This window comes from Rana temporaria, chromosome 4 (genome assembly GCF_905171775.1).
Source record: "Rana temporaria chromosome 4, aRanTem1.1, whole genome shotgun sequence".
Taxonomy (NCBI): Eukaryota; Metazoa; Chordata; class Amphibia; order Anura; family Ranidae; genus Rana; species Rana temporaria.
In genome coordinates this window covers 197,627,995-197,652,544 of record NC_053492.1, presented here as the reverse complement: position 1 = coordinate 197,652,544, position 24,550 = coordinate 197,627,995, and the positions used below count along the sequence as shown (strand labels likewise).

The 24,550-nt window shown below is 40.0% G+C and overlaps 1 protein-coding gene across 2 annotated transcripts in view; it reads right to left on the bottom strand.

The window, feature by feature from the left end:
• The window catches only part of LOC120936882 (uncharacterized threonine-rich GPI-anchored glycoprotein PJ4664.02-like), a 38,650-nt gene that overhangs the window by 1,558 nt on the left and 12,542 nt on the right, over positions 1–24,550 (bottom strand). For both annotated transcript variants that reach the window (XM_040349627.1, XM_040349626.1), the window contains 5 exons: positions 23,270–23,398; positions 22,800–22,919; positions 10,466–10,576; positions 7,160–7,276; positions 30–143 (listed from right to left, as the gene is read on the bottom strand). In XM_040349627.1, coding sequence (XP_040205561.1) covers positions 30–143; positions 7,160–7,276; positions 10,466–10,576; positions 22,800–22,919; positions 23,270–23,398 — 591 coding nt within the window. The remainder of the gene's footprint in view (positions 1–29; positions 144–7,159; positions 7,277–10,465; positions 10,577–22,799; positions 22,920–23,269; positions 23,399–24,550) is intronic.

The following is a 24,550-nucleotide window of genomic DNA, read 5'->3' as shown; positions in this document are numbered from 1 at the left end:
TGCTGACTGGAAAGATTATATTGACTTACTAGTTTGACAGTTGACCCCAGTGAATCCAGAATTACAGGAACATACATAGCTTCCTATAGTGTTGTAACAAATTCCAGAACTGCCACATGGGTTAGAAAGGCACTCGTTGATATCTAAAATGAATTAAATAGGATATATAAGATTTTAAAAGATAGCTGCAGGCAATGAAGCAAAAAGTAAAATAAAACAATCAAAACAGAATTATTCATATACAATAAAGTTGATGTAATAAAGGTGTAAGAACTTTGTAACATGGGTACTGAGCTAAGGGATAAGCCAAACAAATTAATCTGAACCCTGTTAGTTTACTAGTTTAGTTTACGTAGCCTTGGCATATATAACTAGACCATGTTTTAAAGTAGATTTACAAACCAAACTAAGTCCAAGAATAATGTATATTAATCTAAATGTTATCAAGTATATATTTTTACCAAGTCAGCAAAATTCAGTTGGTTAAATCAAAAATAGTATACTTTTTATTTTTAACATTGAGTAAATAAGGCAATCCTTGGTTTACCTAAAGGGATTGCATGCCATTTTGCAAAAATAATACTAGACATGAGCGGTTTGTTTCGTTCCGAATTAATATTCGTACAAATTTTTCGTTATTCAGAGATTCCGCTATTTTCGAATACCCGAATTACAACATAAACAAATTTTACCAAATGCTCCGAATAACAAAACGAAATTCGGAATGTAATTCAAATAAAATTTTACATTGAACTTCAGTCGAATTCTAACTGTACACATATTGCTGAAATCAAAGACTGTGTGTGTTATTATGCCGCGTACACACGGTCGTTTTTCGGCATGAAAAAAAACGACGTTTTTAAAAACATCATTTAAAATCATCGTGTGTGGGCTTCACATAGTTTTTTGGGTTGTAAAAAATGATCGTGTGTGGGCTAAAACAACGTTTTAAACCCGCGCATGCCCAGAAGCGAGTTATGAGACGGGGGCGCTCGTTCTGGTAAAACTACCATTCATAATGGAGTAAGCACATTCATCCCGCTGTAACAGACAAAAAATAGCAAATCGTCTTTTACTAACAAGGAGCAGCTAAAAGCAGCCCAAAGGCGATAGAATTTCCCCTTCAGAGTGCCGTCGTACGTGTTGTACGTCACCGCGCTTTGTTCATCATTTTGTTAAAACAATGGTGTGTGGGCAACATCTTTTTTAAGGATGAAGTTGGAAAAGCTTCGTTTTTTGGACATGCTGAAAATGACGTTTTTTTTCATGCTGAAAAACGACTGTGTGTACGCGGCATAAGAGTACCATTTTGAAATAATGCTGTTTTATTTAAAGCCAATGGTGAGTTAAAGAGTCATTGTAATCATTTGATGAAGATTTTTATTTTTTTTTGTAAATTCACTTTGCCACATTCGAATTGAAAAAAATATATAAAGTTTTCGATTCGACTGATTCGAAATGTATCAATTCAAAGGTTTTGAATCGAAAAAAAAATGTAAATTTGAAGAAAATTTGAAAAATTCCGAATACAAATTCCGAATAGACGAATAAACCGAATTTAACAAAACAAAATAATTAGATTAACGAATCGAAACGAAGCGAAACTAATTTTTTCGTCATGCATATGTCTAATTTATACCACTGTAAGCAAAGGTAGAAATTTCTGATATATTATCCAAGTTGACCTATTGGTAACCTGCAAAACTGAAATATTCCCCAATAATACCTTCATTCAAATACAAACTGAATTGCATTATTGATTTACTGACAGAGACAGGGCTGGACAGGGACAAAAATTTGGCCCTGGACTTCATCCAGACTGGCCCACTTTGACAGGTCTCTCCCATGGTGGCCGGAAAACTCCCGCACCCCCCCCCCCCTCGGCCATCCAAGCCCCCTCTCCCCCTTCACTAGCCACTAGCCATTCTACTTTATTAGAGTAGAACGGCTGGTACTGGTACTGGTACTCTTATAGGCAGTACCAGAGGGGAAGCTAGACATTATTTCACCCGGGGCAAAGAATCAGTTCAGTGTCCCCCCTTATGGGACAAGATTAGGAAGAAGTGAGAAACTCCCAGGCCATAGCTGTTGAGTCAGCTGTCTGTCCCCTCCCCCATGCTCCTCTGTCGTCCCCCCTGCTCCTCTGGTCCTCCCCCTGCTTCTCTGCTCCCCCCAGGTGAGTGCTGCGGGGAGGGAGAGACAAAGGAACTGAGGGGGACGGCAGTCTGCTGTCACTGAAGCCGGCCCACTGAGCCATCGGCCCACCGGGAAACTCCCTGTAGTCCCAATGGCCAGTCCATCCCTGGACAGAGATATAAAACTATCCATCTATCTATGAAAAGTCATGTTGTGAGCTACTACACCATGGCAGCTGGTGGTTATTTTCTTTGGGAGGGTGGCAAACAGTAAAACCCCTGACACCCCCCAGTCGATCGGCCAGCTGGCGGGTCTGGTGCACTGACTCAACCCTTTTAATCAGTGATTGGTCTTTCTTTCAGCGGCAGCGGTGGCGGTGGCTCTCCCTCAGTTTCCTCTTTCCTGGCTCTGACTTCTGTTTCCTCCCTCCCTCCTTCCCCTGCTCTCCATGGGCAGCCAATTAGGAGTCTTCTCCTCTTGGCCAATTAGTCATATAGGGGGAGGCTGGAGAGAGGGGGTGGCACCCAGGTGCCCCTAATAGATGGGGCATTACTGTACTACTCTGAGCAAAACCAACCATTCTAGGGTAATCTAAAGACAGGTACATGCTAGATAATAACTTGATTGCCTAAACAAATGGGTTGCTGCTGTCATTTTTGTAAGCACACATGAATATTTGCCACTGTGTAGATAATGGCATGTAGGCAACAAACAAGATAACTAACTGTGACTATAGAAAGGTGTAGGCTGGAGGGAGGCCATGTGGTAGGCACCCACAGGAGTTGCAGGAATTGTATTATCAAGAACATTCCAACATACAGTAAGATACTTGCTGTCTGGCTTCAACAGGGCCGGATTAACAATGGGGCTGATGGAGCTGCAGCTCCAGGCCCCTTTCTCAAGATAGGCCCATTTGCCCAAAAAAAAAAAAAACATTTTTTTTTTTTTTAAGAATTTTTTTTTCTAAGATCGAATTTGGGGGGTTGTAGCTCGATGACCAGAGGTCACAGAAACCCCACATTTGGGGGTAGGCATGGGAAGAGCTACCCCACAACTGGTTAAAATATGGGATGGCTATCATTTATGGTTCCGGAGATACGGGCCTGCTTGCACAGCCTGTCAGAAGCTACATTCAGTATAAATACAAGCTGACACACTGCAGCAGACTGAGAGGATCACAGGGCTTATAATAATTATTTGTATATTACTCATGGTAATTAACCCCTTGCCACCCAGGCCAATTCTGACACTTCTCTACTACATGTAAAAATCATCATTTGTTTTTTGCTAGAAAATTACTCTATGGTGGTCTTTGCACTTTTTATGTTGCACGGTACAGAGCTGCACGATTCTGGCTAAAATGAGAATTGCAATTTTTTTGCTTAGAAGATAGATCACGATTCTCTCACGATTGTTGCGGCGTAACATCATCTTTCACATTCGAACAAAAAAAAAAAATGGGCTAACTTCACTGTTTTGTTTTTATGGTTTTTATTATTCATTGAAGTGGGAAAATGCAGTGTGACATAACATATTGCAGCAATAGCCATTGTATTCCCTAGAGTCTCTGCTAAAATATATATAATGTTTGGCAGTTCCAAGTAATTTTCTAGCAAATAATATTGCTTTCTAACTTAAGAAACAAGTGTTGGACTTTAAGTGGTTAAATTTAGTTACAATGTTAGTTAGTTACAATGTTTCATTTTGTTTACAAACTTCGCAGACTGCCCGGATTTTTTCTTTACACACAGAAGTGTATCCCTTTGATCTAAGAAGGAAGTGTCAGTTACAATGTTTCCTGTTAAAAACTTGGCAGACTGCCCAGATATTTTCTTTTGACAGCTGAAAGTCTCTCCACTTGTTATATGAAAGAATCAGCAAACTCTGCATTGAAGATCGTCAGGGGGGGTTGAATCGAGATCACGATTTTTTTAACGATTAATTGTGCAGCTCTAGCACGGTATTTGCGCAGCAATTTTTCAAACATGTTTTTTTGGAAAAAAATGTTTCATTCATTAAAAAAACAGTTAGTTAAGTTAGCACAATTTTTTTTGGTATCCTAAGCGATGCTTTACATTTTTTTTAGGTTACATGTTTAGAGTTACAGAGGAGGTCTAGTACTAGAATTATTGTTCTCGCTCTAACGATCGTGGCGTATGTAACCTGTGTGTATCTGGCTCTGATACTACCAGTGCCTACCCAGCCACTGACTAGTATCTCTCCCCAGCCTGTCCCCACACACCCTCTCACCTGCTGACCTGTGGATGGGGGAATCACTCCTACAGCGTTATTGTGTTCTGCCAGTGCGTACAATGATCAGTGTTGCTAACTTTAGCTGGCAGCACTGATTGTTTTAAGAAAAAAAAAACAGGCTGGTTGTACTCAAGTTGATTAATAGATTGACTTGTGTAAAACCAGCTAGCCCATACATAGATTGACTATGGCTGGTCTCTGCATAATTGGCATAATTTCAATCCATGTATGACCCGCTTAACCACTACTCAGTCCTTAAATATCCTTCCACTCCTGTACATAGTGCTCACTGTCATACTCTCCACACTCCTCTCCTGTACATAGTGCCCACTGTCATACTCTCCACACTTCTCTCCTATACATAGTACCCACTGTCATACCCTACACACTCCTCTCCTGTACATAGTGCCCACTGTCATACCCTCCACACTCCTCTCCTATACATAGCGCCCACTGTCATACCCTTCACACTCCTCTCCTGTACATAGTGCCTGCCGTCGTACACTTCTCTCCTGTACTTAGTGCCCACTGTCGCACCCTCCACACTCCTCTCCTGTACATACTGCTCACTGTCATACCCTCCACACTCCTCTCCTATACATAGTGCCCACTGTCATACCCTCCACACTCCTCTCCTATACATAGTGTTCACTGTCATACCCTCCACACTCCTCTCCTATACATACAGCCCACTATCATACCGTCTACATTCCTCTCCTGTACATACTGCCCACTGTCATACCCTCCACACTCCTCTCCTGTACATACTGCCCCATCATACCCTCCACACTTCTCTATGGTACGTACTACCCTCTGTCATACCCCCTCACTCTTCCTGTACATACTGCCCATTGTCATACCCTTCACACTCCTCTCCTGTACATAGTGCTTTTTTCCGTACCCTTTGTACTCCTCTCCTGTACATAGTGCCCACTGTTAGACCCTCCACATTCCTCTCCCTCACCTGCACATACTTCCCACTTATATACCGTCCATACTCCTCCCCTATGTCGCTTACCCACAAAAACAGTTCTTTAAAATTATACTGAATATCCTCAATGTTACCAGCTCTAGAATGGACACACTTTTGTTAGTTCAACTAAAGGAAATATCAGTTCTCATATTTGTTCTGCCCAATAATTAGTACTCATTTAATTTTGTGATTACTACTATGATGTATAGAGGAACATCGGGGATCTCAGCTACTCTAAATATAGCACTTATATAAAAAAGTGGCCCTGAAAATATTTTTTAAATGTTGGCAACTGTGCACTTAGGCACTGCCCAAGGGCCACCGTCCACCGGGTCAGTAGGGGGCCCCATGAGAGGCTCCTGGGATCCTGTGATAATAAAGCGGTAGTAAACTTTCCTGACATTACTACTTTTTAGAGGCCCTGGGGTAGGTTATGCCACAACGTACAAGTATGCACAGCATATTAGCACATTAGTGTACACTTCAATTTTCAGACTGAGCCCTCCAGTGCTGCGATGAATCAGGCGGGGCCTGGACACTTCCATCTTCACCCGGTCTTCCTTCTGGGTTCTGTGCCTTTGGTCACTTGCCTTGGCTTGGCTGTGTTCATGTCATTCCCACGCATTTATTTATTATTTATTACACCCCATTCACACCTCCGCGACAAAACGCCCGACGCCGGCCGCTCGTGCCGCTGGAGGGGAGAATTCCCATTGCTGTCTATGAGATGGTTCACATCTCATAGACGCCGTACACCTGCGGCATGAAAAAAAGTCCCGGACCCTTTTTTTCAGGCGGCATTGGCGTTCGGCCATACAAAGCAATAGGAAGGATTTGTAAAAACAAAAGTTACACTATTCGCGGCAAAATACGCCGCGTACGCGGCGTTACTTGTCGCGGAGGTGTGAATGCAGCCTAAAAGGCCCCACCAAAATCCTCAGCACCAGGCCCATGATGTTCTTAATCTGGCCCTGGGCTTCAACACAGGTGAATATACAGTATTTGCGGTGAGCGATGATCAGAGACGGCTGGTGGGCAGTAGGCAGAGAAGGACTGGTAGCAAAAGGGGTTACCCACAGCAGCACTAGCTAGTAGCAAGCAGTACCTATGCTGTCCCTCCTCTTCTGTGCTCTCCCTACACTAGGCACACTCTCCACGTCCAGCAGATTCCTGCCAAACACAGAATGTGCACCAACTGCAGTGAGCCAGAGCCTTTTAAAAGCACTGTCCTCAGCTGGCCATGGAGGGTTATCCGGGTCAGCAGTGTCCAATTAGACAGCGACTTACCTGATGACATATATGGAGGCCTAAGAGAAATGTGCATTCCTCCTGTCCTGCACTCTCCCTGCCAGTTGGCTGTGACAGCACTACCTGTGTAGGGGGGTCAACCTATGCCTGCCTACAAAGGCATACACATATTTAACACAGTAATAAATGTTAAGATATATGTTGTGTCTATTCAGAGTCAGGATTGATGTGTTGTTGTGACTTGTATTTTGTAGATCCACTTTAAAGTGAACCTGTGCTTTGGTCATGCAGGTTAAATCAACAGGTTTAAATGTTGTCTAACAATTGGTTGTTCAGGCAGCAAGTGCTGCATCATAGGAGAATGAGGCAAGGTGTACATCCTCCCCATGCCCAGAAATGTCCCTTTACTTTAAACAGTTGAACAAAACAGGAGGGGGATATGAAGGGTTGGGGGCAGGCATCATGAAGAATATTTTACTTTGCTTTGCATGGGCAAAGGAAAGGATCACTTTAAGATTATAGAAGATGATTTCTTCATTTGATACTTACCAGTAGTGCATGATGGTCCAGTCCACCCAGACATGCAATTGCAGGTGTAGGAGCCCAGGGTGTTATTGCAAGTGCCGTGGGAGCTGCAGGGATTGTTTCTGACACATTCATTAATATCTGATGGAGCAAGCAAAATAATTTATCATAACATACAATGGTAGCACTTCAAGGTCAGTACATTAAAATTTACACTCACTGGCTACTTTATTAGGTACACCTGTTCGATTGCTTGGTAACACAAATTGCTAATCAGCCAATCACATGGCAGAAACTCAATACATTTAGGCATCTAGACATGGTGAAGATTCAAACCGAGCATCATAATGAGGAACAAAGGGGATATATGTGACTTTGAAGGTGGCATGGTTGTTTGTGTCAGAAAGGCTGGTCTGAGTATTTCAGAAACTGCTGATCTACTGGGATTTTCATGCACAACCTATTCTAGAGTTTACAGAGAATGGTCCAAAAAAAAAGAAAATATCCAGTGAACAGCAGTTGTGTAGACAAAAATGCCTTGTTGATGTCAGAGATCAGAGGAGAATGGGTAGACTGGTTCGAGATGATAGAAAATAACTCAAATAACCACTCGTTACAACCAAGGTATGCAGAATACCATTTCTGAATGCACATAACAACTCTGAAGCAGATGTGCTACAGCAGCAGAAGACCACACCGAGTGCCACTCCTGTCAGCAGGAAACTGAGGCTACAATTCACACAGGCTCACCAAAATTAGACAATAGAAGATGGTCTCATGGGTCTCTATTTCAGCTGCAACATTCAGATGGTAGGGTCAGAATTTGGCATAAACAACAAAAAAGATGGGATCCATCCTGCCTTGTATCAACAATGCAGGCTGGTGGTGTGGGGGATATTTTCTTGGCACACTTGGGGCTCCTAAGTCCACTTTAGCATTGTTTAAACACCATGGCCTACCTGAGTATTGTTGCTGATCATTTCCATCTCTTTATGACTACAGTGTACCCATCTTCTGATGGTTCCTTCCAGCAGGATAATACACCATGTCACAAAGCTCAAATCATCTCAAACTAGTTTCTTGAACATGATAATGAGGTCACTGTACTCCAATGACCTCCACAGTCACCAGATCTCATTCCAATAGAGCACCTTTGGGATGTGGTAGAATGAGAGATTTGCATAATGGATGTGCCGCCGATAAATCTGCAGCAATTGCATGATGTTACTATGGACCAAAATCTCTGAGGAATGTTTCCAACACCATGTTGAGTCTATGCCATGAAGAATTAAGGCCCTTCTGAAGGCAAAAGGTGGTTCAACCCGGTATTAGCAAGGTGTACCTAATAAAGTGACCAGTGAGTATAGAACTTCTTTTAAGAATGCAGTACAAGTGAATTTGAAACAGGGATCAGTTACTGTGAGTTTTAGATACCGAGAAAACCGGCCGTGTGTAGGCTCCTGACGAGAAAACTGCGGGGAAAAAAATAGAACATGTTCTATTTTTTCTTGTCGCGAGTCGTGGCATTTTTTTTCCTGCAGTTTTCCTATGGGGAAACACTGCGGTGGAGCATACACACGGACGGTTTTCTCGACCAAGAGAGAACCTGTCGGGAAAACCGGCCGTGCGTTGGCTCCCTAGCAGTTTTCCTGACGAGAAAACTGCGGGGAAAAAAATAGAACATGTTCTATTTTTTCTCGTCGCGAATCGTGGAGTTTTTTTCCCCCGCAGTTTTCCTATGGGGAAACACTGCGGTGGAGCATACACACGGCCGGTTTTCTCGACCAAGAGAGAACGGGCAAAAGGGAATAAGCCGGTCCTCGGTTTTCCTGTCAGGTTTCTCGGCGGTGTTTTCACCACCGATAAACCCGATCGTGTATACGCAGCATTAGAATTTCAGTGGGTCCCCCAACAACAAGGCAGATCACAGCATCACTCTCTTTCCCCTTCGACTTTCGGAGAACCTGTCTGGAAAACTGGCCGTGTGTAGGCTCCCTAGCAGTTTTCCTGACAAGAAAACTGCGGGGGAAAAAATAGAACATGTTCTATTTTTTTCTCATTGCGAATAGTGGCGTTTTTTTCACCTGCAGTTTTCCTATGGGGAAACACTGCGGTGGAGCATACGCATGGCCGGTTTTCTCGACCAAGAGAGAACGGGGAAAAGGGACCAAGCCGGTCCTCGGTTTTCCTGTCGGATTTCTCGGCGGTGTTTTCACCACCGAGAAACCCGATCATGTGTACGCGGTATTAGAATTTCAGTGTGTCCCCCAACAACAAGGCAAATCACAGCATCACTCTCTTTCCCCTTCGGTTTTCTGCTTGATTGCCTTTCATTAGCAGCAGAACTCGGGTACAGTACTATGATTTCTGTACTAAACAAAGTGAGCATGATTCACTTGTATTCTTTTTACAAGAGCAGCAACCTTCAGCACATCAAAGATCCATTTTGGTAACATTTAAAAAAAAAAAAAATTTCTTTGTCTGCCCTATTGAAGTTGAAGCAAGCACAGAATTTTCTTTGCCTAAAATGTTTGCTTTAAGCAAATTATTGCAATAGAAAACACACTGTATTTTTTCTTGTAATGGAATTTACTAATGCCGATATTTAGGGATAAATTTATAAAGCATTCTTTAAACATCAACTGCAGATGATCCTGCCTGATGCATTTGCTTTAAACAACAGTGATTGCTTTACTAGCAGTGAATGGTTGATGAAAGTCACATTCACTGCTTTATAAATATAAATATGCCCCTTAGTGTCATGTCAAATGGAAATGTCTCCCAGTCCTACTATACAGTAAAACCTTGGTTTGAGAGCGTTTTGCAAGACAAGCAAAATGTTTTAATAAATTTTGCCTTGATATACAAGCGATGTCTTCATATAAAAGTAGCGTCATGTCACAACTGAGTATAAAAAAGAGGAGTGTAGCAATATGGTTACATTTAATGAAGGTACAACATTTAGCAACTTATTGCTACACTTATGCCCTGTACACACGATCAGAATTCCGATGGTCTAAAATCCAATGGAATTTTCCATCGGAATTCCGATGAAGCTGACTTCCATCAGTCTTGCATACAATTTTCCTTTGAATTCCCTGTGTGTGCACAATGAAGGTACTCTGATGGGCATGTTGGGGTTCAGATGCACATATGCAGGAGGTTACTGCATTGGAGCTCTTTGACCTGATTTAAAAAACTGTTTCTCAAAATCCTCCTAATTAAAATAATTTGCTATCCCTTGATGAATGTTAGAACTATTTGACAAACGATAATAATTAAAAAAAAGACTGTATTTAATATCAAATTAAAACTATTACTGTGACTTACCTGTGTTACACATGGATCCTTCCCATCCAGCATCGCACATGCATAGATAGTTATACAGAGTATTATGACACTGACCATTCAGACAGGGTGAGCTCTTACAATAATCATTCACTGAAAAACAAATAAACAGAACGTATATATCATATAATTATGAATATTTGAAATAAAACATATAAGAGAAGTGCATAAGTAAGAACTTGATATGATAGGTAAGCATAAATTACATTTATAACTATTTTTTAGCTTTATCTTACTTTGTCAGAGTCTGATTCTTCAGCTACAGATTGAGCACAAAAGTATTTTGTCTGCTATGCACCTACACCTCTTACCGTCACTCGCATATGGATTGCACATGATTGGTATACTGTATGGTGAATAAATAAATAGTGCTACTGAAGACCTAAAGTAGATTGGAGAGGCTTGGGCAAAGACAAATAGTGTTTCACATTTTATGTGGTTTAAACCATTAAAACAGACCCTCAGATAAAGCACAGGGCTCCAAAGAAACCTACCACAACTTAATTTTAAAAAGAGACGCACTTAAGGAGATTATGGAGCAAGAAGCAAGGAATAAACTTAATTGTATCGCGAGAGAGAGGTATATCTGGGGCAATAAACCCAGTAAGCCTCTAGCTAAAATGGCCCAAAAAAAGAAAACTAGAAATTACATCGAAAAAATCAAAAGGAAAGATGGAAATTTCGCTTACTCAACCAGAGATATCGCGGATATATTTAAAAATTATTACGAGGAATTATACACAATAAAACACCCAGGCTGGCAGGCAGGGGAAAGAGAGGCTAAGACCCGAGATTTCCTTGACAAAGCAGGACTACCCAGACTAGAGGAGATAGAAAGCCTTAACATGGACTGCCCTATAACTGAAGAAGAAATAAAAAACGCCCTGAATAATACGACGGGTGGAAAGAGTCCTGGCCCGGACGGCTTCTCTGTCATGTACTATAAAAGATTTAGTGATATTTTGATACCGAGGCTGTGTAAATATTTCAACGGGTTAGGGTCCGAATTCGAGACTAGCAATGAAGCAATAGCCGCCACGGTTGCAATTATTTGGAAAGAGGGGAAAGACCGTTCAATCTGTTCGGGATACAGACCAATCTCCCTGCTAAATACCGACATTAAGCTTTTTGCTAAAATCCTTGCGGAGCGCCTGAAAGGGGTTATGCACTTTTTGGTGCACCCCGATCAGGTAGGTTTTGTACCCAACAGAGAGGGCAAAGACAATAGTTTAAGGGCAATCCTCCTGCTTCAGACCATAAGGCAGAATGCGCCCCCAGGTCTATTCCTGTCGGTGGATGCCGAAAAAGCGTTCGACAGGGTAGACTGGGGGCTCATGATGAAGACCCTTACCACCATGGGAATAGGGAACAGGATGGCCCGCTGGATTAAAACACTCTACCACCACCCCACCGCAAAAATTAAAATCAATGGAATGTTATCGGAGCCTTTCGAGATGAAAAATGGGACAAGACAGGGGTGCCCCCTGTCCCCCCTTCTTTTCATCCTATCCTTAGAGCCTCTATTGGCTACTATCCGAAAAGACCCAGATATCAAGGGGGTCAGAGTAGAAGAGGAGGAACACAAATTGTCTGCCTTCGCAGACGATATTTTATTCTATGTAACCAACCCGGTTAAATCCATCCCAAAGCTCTCCAAAGTACTGCAACAATACGGCGCTATTTCAAACTTCAAAATCAATGTAATCAAATCAGAAATTTTGAACATTAACCTCAATAAAAGAGAGGTGGGCCTGGTCAAGGAAATCTGTGCGTTCCCCTGGACTAAAGAACTAAAGTATCTAGGTATTAAACTAGCCAACACGGTGCAGAAGATGTATAAAATAAATTATGTACCCCTATTAAACGAGATTAAAAACGAACTAAAAAAAACGGTAAATAAACCTATATCATGGATGGGACGTATCAACATGTTGAAGATGGTAATAGTCCCAAAAATACTATATAAATTTTTATTAATCCCAATCGCTCTTCCTCAGCAATTCCTGAGAATCCTGAACTCCCTTTTACTAAACTATGTTTGGAAAAATAAAAAGCATAGAATATCCCTCTCTATCCTTAAACAGGGAAAGTTACTCGGCGGTCTGGCAGTCCCGGATATTAAAAGCTACCACAAGGCGGCGGTTCTGTCTCGAGCGGTAGAATGGGCTCGGGGTAGGACAGACAAAAGATGGGTGCAAATCGAACGAGCACAAACAAGTAAACACTTGAATAATATTATTTGGATTCCTGCACATTATAGAGCACTTGATCACAAATTGCACGACATAACACGAGATACGCTACGAATGTGGGATAGGACGCAGTCACAATTAGACGGGAAATTTAATTCCCCTTTAATGAATCTGAAAGAAAATGCTTTTTTCGCACCGGGGGAATATAAAATTGGTGGAAATTGGATTAGGGGGGTCACTGTTCACCTGGGGGATATTGTAAAAGACGGCGATATAATGTCCTATGATGATCTGGAATCCAGAACGGATTACTGGAATCTTGATAGGTGGCATTATTCCCAGCTGCACCACTTTGCGCAGCACCTCCATCACCCATTACGGACGAAGGAGGAGCTAACCCCACTTGAGAAGATATGTAAATCTAAAAATTCGAAGGGCACCATCACCAAACTATACGGGATACTTGTTAAGATAGGTTCACGGAGAGAAGCACCATTTCTGGAAAAATGGGAAAGGGAGCTCGGAATTCCGAGAGGGACAAACACTTTTCAGAGGATTATGCAATTAACCCACTCATCAGCAATAGACATACGAACCGCCGAAGCAAATTATAAGTGTATTTCAGGGTGGTATATCACCCCGGATAAAGCTAATAAATTTAAAGTAGAACAGACCGCAGAGTGCTGGCGGGGATGCTTAGAAAGAGGTACGATGGCCCATTTATGGTGGCAATGTCCGAAAATTCAAACTTATTGGGACACAATATTAAGTCAAATAAAGGTCATCACTGGTAATGAGCTAAAGAAGGACCCTTGGGTAGTGCTCTTCCACTGTAGCCAAGAGGGGGTTAAAAACTACAAGCAGTCCTTACTCCCCCACTTGTTAAATGCAGCCAAGAGACTCATACCAAAAAAGTGGCAGGAGACCGAAAGCCCTCACATCTGGAATTGGATAGACACCGTCGAGGAAACGTTTAGGTTAGAAGAGCTTAAGGATCGCCTTTCAGAGACGCACAGGGAGTTTAGGGAGAAATGGAAAAAATGGAAGGAATACAAAAAAACATGGAGTTATGCAGAGAGGGTTAGGGGTCATTAGAAATAGAAAATAGGGTCTACTTAAACAGACCATAACAACACTTATCACTTCGATAGTCATCTCCAAATCCTATTCATATATTATTTTCTTTTTCTCTAAAGAATCCAATCTTATATTATTTTGGATAAAAAGAGCGAGATTCCTGGGAGCCATGAGGGGAGGGGGGGGGGAAATGTTTTAACTGGTCACTGCCGAAGTGCCGAAACCATCCTGGCTTGGGGGGGAATTGGCAATAAGTAGCACGATCAAGGCCTTATTACCCTAGCGGGGAGGTGATATCTATTTTGTGTACACATGACCATAGTTAAAAAAAAAAAAAAAAATAATAATAATAATAACAATATTGCAGAAATATATACCACATATGATGCAACCCACAAATAGAGACGTAAGAAGCATCAAATCATGAGCTGGTCTCTTGAACTTGGTACTAGCTGAGGTGGTAAAAAAAAAAAAAAAAAAAAAAAAAAAAAAAACAGACCCTCAGTATTTTTTTTCAACTTCCCATCTATTAAATCTTCTGCCCTTGTTGTTTTAACTTTTGATAGTAAAAATGTTTTTTCTGCCAGTAAATACCTTATACAGCCCACTTCCTGTTTCTTGTCTGGTAAAAAGACCTAGGCTTATGACATCATGCACAGCTCTCTCTCTGAAGCCTCGTACACACGTCCGAGGAACTCGACGGGCGAAACACATCGTTTTGCTCGTTGAGTTCCTTGTGAAGCCGACGAGGATCTCGGCGAGCCAAATTTTCCCATTCCCGTCAAGGAAATAGAGAACATGTTCTCTTTTTGGCCCGACGAGATCCTCAACGGTTTCCTCGTCGAAAAGTGTACACACGACCGGTTTCCTTGGCAAAAAAAAAACCCCCAGCAAGCTTCTTGCTGGTTTTTGCTGAGAAACTCGGTCGTGTGTACGAGGCCTCACACTCTCGTAAGAGTTTGCGTGGAAGGGAGGGGGGTATGAGTCATAAGAGGGCCAATGAGAGCTGCAGAGCTGGAGGTGTGCCTCTGTGTAAAACCAGGAAGTGAACAGGCAGCAGCTTCAGCTGCCCACAGTTAAAATGTTTGCAGCCAGTGGAGGGAGATTTCTGCAGCATATTTGGCAAGTATAGAATCTTAGTATATATCAATTAATATACAAAGTGGCTGGAGGGAAGCTTCAGAATGGCAAAGATGTTTTTATTACAAATCACTTGAGCAGAATGCCATTCCTCTTTAAGTAAGTCCTTTCTGAACGCTCTTTTTTTTATTTTATATTTATTTAATGGGAGGATTAATCTGGATAAAATATTCAAAATGTTTTGTTGTTAAATGGTAAAAAGAGGTCTCCCCAGAGAATATTATGAAAGCATATCTATAGCCAAAACTTTATTTTATAGTTTTGGATAGTGTGGGGGGAAGGATCAGAACCCCTGTCAGGTTTTACTGCTGTCTGAGAATTTTCCTTCACTTCCTGTCTGGTAAAAAGGTTGTTCCCAGAACAGGAAGTGAGGGGAAATCTCCCTAACATCATTACAAACAGTAAGACAATGCTAGAACCTTTGTTAGCTTTTTTTTTGTGTGTCTGTTTCTCTGTTGCAGATTTTCCTTCACTTTCTCCCTGGTTAAAAATCATCCCTAGAACAGAAAGTGAGAGAAAATCCCTCTAACAGAGCACTGGATAGCAGTAAAAACCCGACAAGGGTTCTAATCTTACCCCATTCTCTCCACAACTAAAACATTGCTGTGGGTATTAATACAGTGACATCATTTTAAATAAGTACAAAAGGTGGATAGTGCTTTTTATTTCAATCATGTGGTTGCAGTACAAATACAGTAATTCTAAGAATATAATTCATAATACACTGGACTCTTTAAATTAAATTCATGCATTGTGTTTCTAATTTACATGGTGAAGGCTGCTGGTGACAAGGCTGCTAGGTAGTCGTTGAGCTTTCACTGTCACTAAATGTTTAAATAAATGATTTTTGCACATTTAAGACAGTAGTCCTAGTTTACTAAGACTATTGTAAATAGGTGTTAGGTACAGATGTACCTGTAGATTCAGTCAACCGGAGCATAGTGTCACAGTATTTTCTACATGCATGCATTTCTTGGGGTCAAGCACATTCCATTGTATATACTATGAAAATGTGCATGTTATTATTCCCCTAACAATTGTGGGTTGCTAAACAGCACATGCTTATGTCTCATTTACAAATCACACAATGGTCCTGAATGCATATACTTTAGCAAATCAACTGTTTGCACTCACTTGTGTTTTTTCAAACTGCTCTAGGTAAATGGGCCTGGAAAGCCTAAATGTGAAGCAAAAAGTACAAGTGCTATAGGACACATAGGCCCGGATTCTTAAAGCACTTACGCCAACGTATCTACTGATACGCCGCGTAAGTGCAGGGATGCGCCGTCGTATCTATGCGCCTGCAAGTAAGATACGCCTGAATTTTGGCTTCATCCGACCAACGTAAGTTTCCTATGCCGTCAGAGCCTGGGTGCATATTTACGCTGGCCGCAAGGGGAGCGCTTCAATTGATTTACGCGTTGAATATGCAAATGACCAAGATACGCCGATTCATGAACGTACTTGCACCCGTCGCAGTAGTATATGCCATTAGCGTAAGGCGTACGTCCAGTGTGAAGTTATTCCACCTATAGGAGGCGCATCCCATGCAAAGGTATGGATGACGGAACAGCCATCGGATTTTACGTCGTTTACGTAGGACTACGTGAATAGGGCTGGGCGTAGGTTACGTTCAGTGATTCGATGTATATTAGGCGTTCGATCCGACGTGATTCTGAGCGCATGCACCCTTCGTTCGGCCCTTCATTTGCACGGGGTCACGGTTAATTTAAATGTATCATGCACACTACCTTCCTACTTAGAATTAGGCGGGCTTACGCCAGCCAATTTACGTTACGCTGGCGCAACGTAGGGAGCGAGTGCTTTGTGAATACTGCTCTTGCCTCTAAGAGTTACGTTGGCGTAGCGCATATGAGATGCGCTACGCCGCCACAAAGATGCACTGATCTACCTGAATCCGGGGCCATAGAGGTTTATTTAAAATTGGAGAGTGCAAACTTCAATAATAAGTTGTGCTAGACTTTCTAATATAGTGAACCTAGTGCAAATAACAATAGTAAATATTGCATATAAATAAATATATATATATATATATATATATATATATATATATATATATATATATATATATATATGTGACAATGTGATCTCTGTAACAAGAGATCCACAGGAGTCGGTAAGGAGATTTGAAATAAGAGGTGGAGGCACTCATCTATTTCTCTTGGCACTTTCTTCCTGGGTGTTTATTCGTTTTGAAGTCACGAATACTCAATATTTATGGACTCTATTTTTAAGTTGATTGGAATATCATACAATATTTATATATTTTATGACATGTTTGCACAGCAGGAGTGATCTTGCCTATTGTTAACCACTTCCTTACTGGGCACTTAAACCCCTTCCTGACCAGAGGACTTTTTGCGATTCGGCACTGCGTCGCTTTAACTGACAATTGCGCGGTCGTGCGACGTGGCTCGAAAACAAAATTAACGTCCTTTTTTCCCCACAAATAGAGCTTTCTTTTGGTGGTATTTGATCACCTCTGCGGTTTTTATTTTTTGCGCTATAAACAAAAATAGAGCGACAATTTTGAAAAAAAAAAAAATATTTTTACTTGTTGCTATAATAAATAGCTCAATTTTTTTTTTTTACGTTTTTTTTTTATCCTCAGTCTAGGCCGATACGTATTCTACATATTTTTAGAAAAAAAAAAAAAAAAAAAATCGCAATAAGCGACTGGTTTGCGCAAAAGTTATAGCGCCTACAAAATAAGGGACAGAATTATTATTATTATTTTTTTTTTTTTACTAGAAATGGCGGCGATCTGCGATTTTTATTGGGACTGCGACGTTATGGCGGACACATCGGACACTTTTGACACGTTTTTGGCGCCATTCACATTTATACTGCAATCAGTGCTATAAATATGCACTAATTACTGTATAAATTTTTTTTTTACTAGAAATGGCGGCGATCTGCGATTTTTATTGGGACTGCAACGTTATGGCGGACACATCGGACACTTTTGACACATTTTTGGCGCCATTCACATTTATACTGCAATCAGTGCTATAAATATGCACTAATTACTGTATACATTTTTTTTTTTACTAGAAATGGCGGCGATCTGCGATTTTTATTGGGACTGCGACGTTATGGCGGACACATCGGACACTTTTGACACATTTTTGGCGCCATTCACATTTATACTGCAATCAGTGCTATAAATATGCACTAATTACTGTATAAATGTGACTGGCAGGGAAGGGGTTAACACTAGGGGGTGAGGAAGGGGTTAAATGTGTATCCTAATTAGTGTTCTAACTGTGGGGGAGGGGGGGTGACTGGGGGGGTGACCGATCTGTGTCTCTATGTACAAGAGACACAGACCCGTCTCCTCTCTCCCCTGACAGCACCGCTGTCTGCGAGAGCCGGGAATGAGAGATGATCTCATATGTAAACATATGAGATCATCTCTCATTGGCCGCACAGATCGCCTAGGAAACGGCCGCTCCGATTGGCCGTTCACGGCGATCTGTGACTGGCTGTGTCCAAGGGACACGGCCAGCACAGCAGTTCCCCGCTGCGCGCTCGGGAGCGCGCGCGGGGAACGCGAAAAGGGGCGGCCGTAAAAACACGGCCTCCCAGAGATTCAGAGCCACCCGGCGGCCGTATATAGTCGTACGGCCGTCGGGAAGTGGTTAACCATTTCGGTATCACTTATACATTTTTAAGATATTGGAACCCTTACAGATTTTGGTATATTGGAACACTATACACTATTTGCTCTTGTTTGTTCATGAGTGTTCTTGTCCATTAACACATATTGGCACTTTTTGGTGTTATACACTGTATTAACACAGTCACGTATTAATCCATTATTGACTGATATAGAGTGTTTTTTCAATCTCTTTTCACATTTAACTATTATTTTGGTTGGACCAATAATAGAGTTGTCACAGTGCAACGCAGCACAGCTTAAAATTTTATATTATTGAGAATGCCTTTAATTAGGATGTTTTTAGATTTGGGGTAGATACAGATTATATCTGTTGACTTTCATGTCAAATCTATTGGCGTTGTGATTTGGGTAGTTTCAACAGGGTACCACTAGAGGTCGCCTTACCTCCTAAATGGTATCGTTAGGAGGGAGTTACCTATTCTAACACTAGGGGTCGCGAGACCATACTGTTTGGGTGTCCCCATGGACGTGATTTAGTTCCTTTCCTGCATGACATTACCAAGTTTTGCTTTGCTTTAATTTTTTTTAGAGAATAGTGGTTTTCTTTTGCCCATTTTTCCTTTTTTCCACCTTTCTCCCCATATAACACAGGATTTTTCACATGTCCAGCTAATGTTTGGACATGAAAATCAGGCCAGCTTGGTACATTTGCGATTTAGATGGGGGATATAAGATGCAATCCCTTAAGCGTCAAGCCATCACTATAAATGGTGTTGCAGATTATGGGTAACTTACACACTTTTTTCACAATAGTATTATTTTGGGAATGTCTTTCAGCTTGGCTGAGAAGGACAAGGTATTTTTGGCTGCTGGGAAGTACAGTTTTATTTGTCTTGCTATTTTAACATAAAGAGTCAATGCCGCAGAGTGTGGGCATTTTCCCTGCTTTAAGATGGCTGACTCAGTGTAGGCATCGCTCAAAACTCAGAACAGGGAGTGGCCTTAGGATGTTTAGATGATTTAAGGTGGTAAAACAGTACGCCACCCGTGCCCCAGGATGACGTCAGTTGTGACGAAACGCATAGGGAGGAGTGATGTGCTGACATCACCACGTTCACGCAGGTCCCGAGGTGACAGGCTTCAAACAAGAGCTGGCCGGCTGTGTATTTTCATTTCCTTTTTTATTCTTCTTAAATGTAAGTGCATTACTATTTGAACATTCATTAAAGCTTTAAAAGATTTTATACTATGGATGCTTCTATTTTTTTTTTATGGGGACCTATTGGATTCATACACCTTTGAGGAACTCTGCTGAGGGAAACGCTGAGATCATTGTTTTGCTCCTGAGAGGCCCGGACTGGGTATTAAGCCAAAAGCATATGTGATCTCTCATAATAGGAGATCATTCCCAGTTGGTAAGTAGCAGTGTGTGCAGAGATGGAAGCTACAACTCTATTCTCATCACTTTTTCTTGGGTGTACCCTGTGTCATTGTGTGTGAATTTCACATCTGCAGCGTACTCATAAGTAGTGTTGCTCACGAATATTCGCATTGCGAATATTCGACTCGAATATAGCATATTCGAGAAATCGCGCTATATTTCGAATTTCACGGTGAATATTCGCAATTCCGAATATTCGCATTTTTTCAATTTGATTTTTAAAACAGATCACATCCTATCGACGTCTAAAAGCATTGCTGGTATGATTAGAGACCCTGGGCCGAGTAGCTAAGCTGAGGCGATCCTTTTATGTTGCCAAATTAGAAAAAAAAAAAATTGCGATTTTTCGCTATTGCGAATGCGAAAATTATTGCGAATTTTCGATAACTGTGGTAGGAGAACTCTGATTGTCTCTGATGCAAAAGGGGGGGGGGCTTTGTGTATGTGTATGTTATGAATATTTGTATGTTTGATATTATTATTTTTTGTAAGAAGGAAAAAATTGCGCATACCTTAAAAAAGGGGAGAATACAGCAGCAACTCAAAAATGTTATACAACATAAATTAATACAAGACAGAAAATGGAGTCGCTCTACAAGAATAAAAAATATGTCTAGTGACAAGACATGTGGGCAAATTATAAAATAAGCAAGCGCAAATAACTTGTGAAATACACAGTGAAACAAATATATAAAGAAATATAGTCCCAATAATAGAAAAATAATCTTTCATAAAAATGTCTTTGATATGTGAAGTGAAAAAAAGTCCAAAGCATGCAGCATGAACGTGTTCAATCTTTAAGGTGTTTGATTGACAAACGGCTGTGACAGATGGATAGAGTAAAGAATCACCACCAATGCAAAACACTTTTTATTTTCTATTGTAAAATATCAAGAATATTCTGAGCCAATCAGAGTGCTCCTTCCGCATTTGCCGAATATTCGCAATTATTTTGTATTGTAAAATATCAAGAATATTCTGAGCCAATCAGAGTGCTCCTTCTGCATTTGCCGAATATTCGCAATTATTTTGTATTGTAAAATATCAAGAATATTCTGAGCCAATCAGAGTGCTCCTTCCGCATTTGCCGAATATTCGCAATTATTTTGTATTGTAAAATATCACGAATATTCTGAGCCAATCAGAGTGCTCCTTCCGCATTTGCCGAATATTCGCAATTATTTTGTATTGTAAAATATCACGAATATTCTGAGCCAATCAGAGTGCTCCTACAGCATTTCTCGAAATTGCGCAATAAATATCGCATTCGCATGTTGCGATATTTCGATAAAATATCACGAATATTCTGAGCCAATCAGAGTGCTCCTACCGCAGTTATCAAAAAATCGCAATTATTTTCGCATTCGCAATAGCGAAAAATCGCAATCATTTACTTTCGATAAAATATCACGAATATTCGAATTTAGCGAATATATCTCGAATATTCGAATATATATTCGAGATATATCGCGAAATCGAATATGGCATATTCTGCTCAACACTACTCATAAGAAATGAACTTTACTGTATAACAGCATGTCTATACATGTGAAAATTGTTATCCAAAATTTGTGCTATTACTAATCTTCAGAACGGGATTAATCAGATTATAGATTATACATAAATTAAGAATACATCTACCCCTGCTTGGAATGTTTCGAAATGCAGCCACTTTCTTTTCTGTATGTGTCCAAAACAAGAACAAGCTCCTTTACAGTAGTGCACAGTAGTGAACAGTAGTGCACCTGATGAAGAAGAGTAGCTGGTGGGGAGTCGGTTTTCACACTTATCTGTTTTCATGCAACATAACTCCTACATTTGGCTGCAAGAAAGTGAATTATAGTAGAAATCGAATTTCCTATATGTCTGGTTCACAGCTGCAGCTTAATGTGAAAGGACAAGGAAAACTTTCACAAGAGCGCAAATTTACCTCCACACACCATGCATGCTGCAAATCACACAGAACAGTGTTAGATATGTGCGGTTTGTTTTATTCTGAATCAAAATTTGGCCAAACTTTTTGTTATTTGGAAATTCAGATGTATCCGAATTTTCGAATGACAGTACATTAATAATGAATTTAAACAAATCCGAAATAACAAAAAAAAATTGGCCAAAATTTTTATCTAATTCGAAAACAAGAATAGAATAAAATAGAATAGAAAATAAAGGAATAGAATAGAAAATAAAATAATAATATAGAAAAAAACAATAGACTAGAATATAATAGAATACAATAGAAAGAATATAAGCATCTTCCGAAATTTAGAATTTCAAATAGAATAGATTTGAATTCAAAATGCCGATTCAAATTCAGTCAAATGGAATTCAATTTGACTGAATTAGTAAATTCAAAATGAATTAAAAAACAATGAAAATTAATGAATTCTGAAAACAAAGTAAAGGAATTTAACAAATTTACTAACTAAAACTAAACAAAATTAATAAATAAGGAATCAAAACAAAGCAAAACATTTTTGTTTTGTTTTGCAAATGTCTAAACAATGTAAATTTAGCCTAAATGTTTGCTTAGGTTAGCAGTGAAGATGTGTTTAAGCAGCTGATTGATAATTATAAAGTTGCTCCCATTCACATTTACTTTGCAAATGGATAGGAAAAGGTAGGATAACAAAAGGTAGGACTAAGCAACAAAGTTTATTAAAATTAATGCTATGTGCATACAGTAGATCACCCAGAGGAAAATTATTTTTTTCTTAACAAAAGTGGAGTTACCATCAAAGTACCATCAATAGCAATCTATCTTAACAAATTCATAAGTTTTTTTTGCATAGTGAAAACGAAAAAAAATAAAGTAATTCTTACTGATGCACTGATCTGTGTTGCTTGGGTTATTAGAGTACCCATCTTCACAGGAGCATGAGTATGAACCAATTGTGTTGGAGCAGATCTGGTCACATGGCTCTTTGCTACATTCATCGATATCTGTAAGACATGATCGTTTTGAATTGAATACTATAATAATAATAGACAGTCACTTGTATAAATTTACTACATATAGGCAAACCATTCTGCACAAATCCTCTACAGGCCAGACCTCCCTTATTTGACTTAAAAAAGGAGGTGGACATTTGTTCCAGCCATCTCTATACAGGTATTCCAGTGGCTATAGTTAATCCATGACACATTTCAAACCAATCTCATCTATTCTTAATAGTAAACAAGTATTACAATTATTACAATTACCTTGCTTTGCCTGCATGTAATATATATTCATGAATAAAAAATGCATGTCCCATGAAAAAGGAGTAATATGTTTATGTTATATAACTTACCAGTGCACATCCTATCAAACTGTGATGAGTCTGGTATAAAGCCACTGTTACAACGGCACACAGGATTTGTAGTTCCAGGATTGATGTAGCATTGACCGTTGGTACATAGCAGGTTGCAAACAATAATTGCTATTTGAAAGAAGCATTAGAAAACATTAAGCCAATTTATATTTTTATTATAGTGCGTAACAAAATAAAAATTGTCTGTACAGATTAAGAGGATTTCAGAAAATGTTGGTTATTACATTGGCTGCAAAGCTAAATATAGTCTATTGTTTTATGGAATATTTAAGCCATTAGCAAGTCTAATGGAGGCTAAAATGAATTCTAGAATTACTAACTGGAAGTCAGTTAATATTGCTTGTATATAACTAGTCACAAGATAAGGAGACTCCTGGCCCTATGATAGGCCATTCACACCACTTGCATTGTGTTTTGTTGGTCTGCATGGCTCAATGCAGCCCCAATGAAAGGACAAGACAAAATGCCACGAGTCCAATTGTCTTACTTCACGCCAACAGGCTGTATTAATGCAAGTTGGTCTAAAATAGAACATGCTGTGTGTACATTACAATGTGCTGCTAAGTGCTTTAGGGGAAAAAAACATATTTTGTCTTTTGTTGTTAAAAATAATAATAAATAATTCAATGTGCTACAAAATGCATTTAACACACATCAACTTAATAAGGGTGAGCTAGCTAGCAGTGGCAAAACGCATCAAGTAAGGATGTTTTTTGGGTGGAGACATGACTATATACAGTGTTTTTTAATAATTAATAAACACAAGCATATCTTTCACACTAAACTCTGATTTAAAAAAAAAAAATCCAACCACTTAGTCTTCTCCAAAAAAAAATGTTTATTATTTTTGTTGCTTCAGTAATTTGTCCCCTTAAATGTAAGAAGATGGCCACTCTCTCTTACTCACTCTTGAGATGGACTATAAACTATTGAGTACGGGATTTGTAGAACAGTGCACATGATCATAACTAAAGTGCACTTCTCATTTCATACTAAAGGAAAATAGAGGGAAGGGGTGGGGGGGCTCACAGAGGACTGTTCTAAGAGGAAGAAAAACACAGTAAGAATTTATGTCATAATAAACAGGTTACAGGTTCATATAGTAGTGGCTGTGTATGGATTATTTTTGAAGAATAAAGGTATTATTCCCTTATTAGTGTCACTTTAAAGCTAAACTCTGGGCAAACTGATGAATGCACAGATGATGAAATACAATAAAGGGAGTTGTGTTGACTGTCAAGGGATTTGTAGTTCTGTCCA